At 41.0% G+C, this 5515-nt stretch overlaps 1 protein-coding gene across 1 annotated transcript; it reads left to right on the top strand.

Moving 5' to 3' along the window:
- Positions 1–4152: 4152 nt before the first annotated feature.
- On the top strand, positions 4153–5295 carry LOC109967978 (putative nuclease HARBI1; the record flags this gene model as incomplete). The annotated part of the gene is made up of 4 exons (XM_020613933.1): positions 4153–4324; positions 4435–4555; positions 4651–4754; positions 4855–5295. Coding segments are annotated over 4 exons (774 nt in total), but the record flags the coding sequence as incomplete, so codon positions are not given.
- Positions 5296–5515: the final 220 nt, after the last annotated feature.

Here is a 5515-nt window from a genome sequence, read left to right as displayed (position 1 = left end):
GTATAACATATGACTTATCTATAACATTATTTAGGACTATCTATGTAACTATATCTATCTAGTGTTATCTAATTATGTAACTAATTTCTCTATGTAACTTGCTATCTAGCTATCTATTGATTTATTTCTATATCTACAGTGATTCTCCACTAAATACACAATCTGCTACAACATTACTAACTCTCAAAGCAACTAACGGCAACAAGCTCAGTGAGTGTAAAATAAATACTTAACATAAAACATAAAAGTTATTACATATTTATGCCTGCAGGAAGGAGTGTTCTCTAAACAGAGTGACTAAACCATTCTGTTGCAGGGAAGCTCAGTGAACAGAATGTGACTGTCCTTCTTATACTTGTATAGCATACAACAAAGAAGACAGATGCTCAAACAGATAAAGGAAACGGGATACAATTTACAACAGGATACCGGCCCTTTGGTCCTAGGTCACATCTGGTTTGGCAACCACAAGGGCATACAAAGGTTTACGACCATGCAATAAACGGTCTGGGGTCACAACCACACAAATGACTGCATACCATGACTTGAAAGCATCAGCTAAGGAACTTAAAGGGTGCTATTATAAAAATTGCAACTACACTCTGCAAAGAAAAATTCAAATGAACGCCACTAAATAGGGATATCCTATCCCTGAACACACTCTATCCTGCAAAGTGATTCACCTGACAAACCGAACCAATCAGCTGATTTGCATGATGTCCGAGGCACTCAACTGCTTCAAACATCACTCAAGTGCTTCAAACGTCACTAGTCATGTGACCAAAACATGCCTCAGCACAGTGAGTGGTTCAATACAATTGCTTCATGAGCTACTGCGCATGTGTCGGAGCCTCTGGTGTCAGAGGACCATCACTAGGTATAAGTACCTGAAAATTGCACCTAGGTACAGCAACTCATTGATTGTACTTAGATTCAACCACTAATGTAAACAGTTTAAAGTGTTATCTGTCTGTCGGCCATTAGGGGGGAGCTGTCCCTAACATATTCCTATTTACCTGTACTTTCTTTATTTACATTGCAAATTGTACAGTACATTTAGAGTGCAGTATATAAAAGCAAAGAAAAATGTACACAACTACGCTATCTACAGCTTTCACTAATATATTTAAAAATCAGATTTTTGTCAATAATATACAAATAATAAAACATTATTATTTTTAATATTTTTACTATTATGGGAGTAAACAGGTGTTCCTGCCCTGTCCAGTGAGACACAGACTACAACCTCTGGCCCTTCAGGCAGCAGAAAGGTACTGTGATGGATAAAATTATGACTGACTAGTTTATTTACTTGGAATAGCTCAGGATGACTTAAAATTGATGTTTATGTCCAGAACAGAGCAAATAGGTAATGCTCAAACCCCATGTAAATGATTGTATATCTAGACTGTTATATTAGTGGCACAGCTGTATTTTCTACTGGAGTCAGTGAGTAGTTGTGCACCAGAGTTTGAATGATCCAGAGTCCATTTTGTCCTTTGATCCTTGTTAATGAAGTCAGCTCATTGTAGCAATTCTGTACATATGTGATTTACATTTGCATGTTGATGCCTGTCTGTCTGTGGTTCAGTTCCCCTTGGAGCTGTCATCTGGGTTGCTCGCCATCCATGTCAGTGTTGTATTTATTGGATGATGGAACTGTAGTCCACTGAGTAACAGTGCTATTTTTTTCTCATAATCATGGAAGAACTCCCTTTCACATGGCACAGAAGATGCTGGTGTCGCCAGGAACTGTTTGGCCAGGTTGAGCAAGTATGGGTACAGGGATTTGTGTGTTGTCCAGTAACCTAAGGGGTCCTGTGATCTGTCCAGAAGAGGAGCAGACAGATATCATGGAACCTCCACAATGGCATCTGTAGTATGTCCATGCAGATTCTCAGTCATCCAGGTCATAGTAAGCTGAAAAAAATCAACTGGACTAGGTTTCTAGGTTGAAGAAATTTCAACTCTCATCCAAGAGGCTTCATTAGTTGAAGCCTCTTGGATGAGAGGTTTGGATTAAGGTTTCGACCTAGAAACCTAGCCCAGTTGAGTTTTTTTTTTTGACAGCTGTAGTAGCGTTCTGAGATTTTCCCACATCTTCTGCATCTTTGTCCAGAAGCCTGAAAATAAAGCATTACAGGACATTTATAAAGCATTTAATTACATACAAATAAATATATAACTACAAATGTGATTAATGGTGTACCCATGGAAGCCACAGCAGGGCCTCGCTGTGCCGGTGTTGATGATATTGATGGTACATTGTCATGAGGTGCGTTTCAGATTAAGGCAGCACACTGACTTCAAGCGGCACACAGCTGTATCAGCATTCACTGGATTGTGAAAGCCAATCATTATAAGTATAAACAGTGTTTACCTTGCGTGACAGAGTGACACACACACACTACACTCACTTACCTGGCAGACACGTCATCCTGGTAGCATTAACAGGTTGACTGTTTTCATATTTGGCTTGGTAAAGTTCACTAATGTTTAGAGGACACTGGTCTTTGACACAGATTTCTTAGTTGTCAGACAAACATCAGCTGCCAGTCGTCAGTAATGAACGGCCTGAAAGGCCTGTTTTACTTAAATTAAGATCATATTCAAAATATCAGCAGGTTTTATTGACAGTGGAAGCAATACCAGGATTTAATGACATCAAACTATGAGTATGTAACTTCACGTTAAAGAATGGTGTCCTGTTGACAATGGAGAGAATTTCATGTCTAAATCTAGATTACTAAAGGTCTGAGGATCCAGAAATGAAGACTAACTGGAGGATGACTTGTATAAAACTGCAAAAAATGGAGTCTTGTAATGTTTTCCTTTTTATTTTTTTTAGATTAACAACTGAGGGAGACGCATGTGAAGTTAATTTATTGCTCAGTGCCTATAATGGTTAGATATTGTGTAGAAAGTTCTACATTCACGGTGGCAGTGGCCAGAGGATCCTGTCTCTGTTGGCTACACAAACAAAATGCTCCAGATGATCACCAACAATGGGAAACACATGCTTTACACTTTCTCTCTTCAAGAACAACTTGACACTACACCTCTTCTCTATTTCTCTATAAAGCTGTGGATGGGTACGTTCACCAGAACAATAGAAACAATGGTGTAATTTCATACAGGGATTTGTACAAAATATTCTCCATCTGCAGGGATGCTCTGGGTGGGCCTTTTTAGGATGGGGGGGGGAGTAGTTTATATTACTGTTATAGATCAAATTTGCATGGTCTGTTTTCATAACTTGAGGGTAAACAAAAATGGTAATTGGTAAAGTGAATGTTCCTTATAGGCATGATGGCGATGAACCCAGCAGTATGGCCTTTTCTTGGGACTTGCCACCAGTAATTCAGAGACAGCTATTGCAACATGTGGTGAGATGTATTTCAAGTCCCCCCCATTTTGTCTAATGCTGACATGGAACTTTGCAGTGTCCATTCTGCAAATATATGAAAGGATGATACACACAAGAAAGGTACCACCTTTCATCAAACATAAGTTGACTGGTGGCCACGCCCCCTTAGTCCCTCTCAGCCAATCAGAATCGTTCTTCCGGTCCTTAGTCCCGCCCATCCAATCAGCTTCATTCTTCCGGTTTCCGGTCCCCACGTGGTCCCTGGGAGTACCCTCCAACCCCCCTGCATCTGTTGATGAAGATAAGGAAGTCATGACGCATTTGCAGCCGGAGATCAGGGGCCTATTTCAAGAAGACGGTTTTGTCGAAACTCAGAGTTTGTTAACCCCGAAATGAGGGCAACTCGGAGTTTTCGGTTTCAGAAACGGAGGTAACTTAAACCCGTGAAGCGGGGTAAGTTAAACCCGTTTCACAAAGAGAGGTAATCTAAACTCAGAGTCAGTTACTACGGCAACTTACTCTGTCAACCTAACCTGCCGGGGAGCAGGTTTTGTTCGGGAAACTCAGAGTTTCCTCCGGGTCTCCGCCCCTTTTTAAAGTGAAAGGTGTTTAATACCTCATTTAATCTTTCAGTACATTCATAGATTGCACACGTTTCCGTCATGCAGAGACCAAAATGGCGTGTCCATTCATAGAGGATCCTGTAGAGGAGGACGCTGTATTAATTCGCAGGGAATTGCATTTACGTCGGGAGAGGATATTGAGGCCACAAGTTGATTTTTTCAAATGGCAGTTTTCTTTATAACATCGGGGATGCAGAGCACATTAGTAAGGCCACTGTATGTAGAATAGTTCGGAAAGTGTGCCTCACCCTCAAGCGCTTTCTGTTATTTTTTGTTGTGTTTCCTGGGCACAAACCCCTCAGAGCCATTAAAGAGGAGTTTCACAGGATTGCCGGTTAGTGGTATTGAATTCGTTTCAGTAAGGCTAATCTGACAAATGATGATCAGTTAATAACATCTTGCTGTGACCTCTGGAAATAAACTAATAATTAGAATCCCCTTCAGGATTTCCAAATGTGGTTGGATGCATTGATGGAACACATATTCCCATCAATGCACCTTCTGAAAATGAAGGGGACTATGTCAACAGGAGGTCCATCCACAGTATTAATGTGCAGGTACACTGACTATTCTTTCTAATGGTCAAAGACTACATCACAATACTGCACCTGACATGTATCATTTTCTGCACCGCCAAGATCATATGTAATGCTGCACATATACATATGCATATATGCATACGAACGTGGAGGCCAAGTGGCCCGGCTCTGTTCATGACTCACGAATATATCGTGAGTCAACCCTAAGTAACAGGCTGCAATGTGGTAAGTACATGTATGCCCTATACACTTATTTCAATGCATGCACTACACACTTACAGGAGCACTTCTATGCAGCACTAAAGTGATGTGAACTTTCTTATAGGAGAGATTGATGGCTTTCTGCTGGGAGATAGGGGTTACCCATGCCAGCCCACACTGATGACCCCTTACCCAGAACCTGCAGCAGGCCCCCAGCAGCGCTTTAATGTGGCACACTGCAGAACAAGAGCCCGGGTGGAAATGACCATAGGCCTGTTGAAAGCACGTTTTCATTGCCTACGTCACCTCAGGGTAACACCTGAGAGGGCCTGTGACATTATTGTGGCATGTGTTGTTCGCCACAATATTGCAATTATTAGAGGGGAGCAACACCCTGCCCTACAAATACAAGACCCTGAGGACGACCCCATCCACCCTGCAGATAACCAGGATGGAAGGGCAGTCAGAGATTGGATATGCCGTAATGTCTTCTGGGATTAATCTACAACCACCACCATCACCACCGATGAAAGACAGAAACGGAATAAATGCAAATCATACTTTATTTGGGTTTCTTCATTTCCTACAAATACAAAAGCAATTGTTAGGTTTCACAATTCATTCAATAATTCATACAATTCACCTGTAACTATACACTCACCTCTAGCTTTTGTTTGAGAATTTCAATTTCGAGATCTGTCTTCTCAATCAGGCGGTCCATGTATAACATTTTTTTAATAAGATGCATTTTATACAACTCCTTAACTGGTAACTGTAAATACAGA

Source organism: Monopterus albus, unplaced genomic scaffold (assembly GCF_001952655.1).
Source record: "Monopterus albus unplaced genomic scaffold, M_albus_1.0 scaffold140.1, whole genome shotgun sequence".
NCBI lineage: Eukaryota > Metazoa > Chordata > Actinopteri > Synbranchiformes > Synbranchidae > Monopterus > Monopterus albus.
Note: the sequence above shows the minus strand (reverse complement) of the source record. Positions and strands in the feature narration are given on the sequence as shown.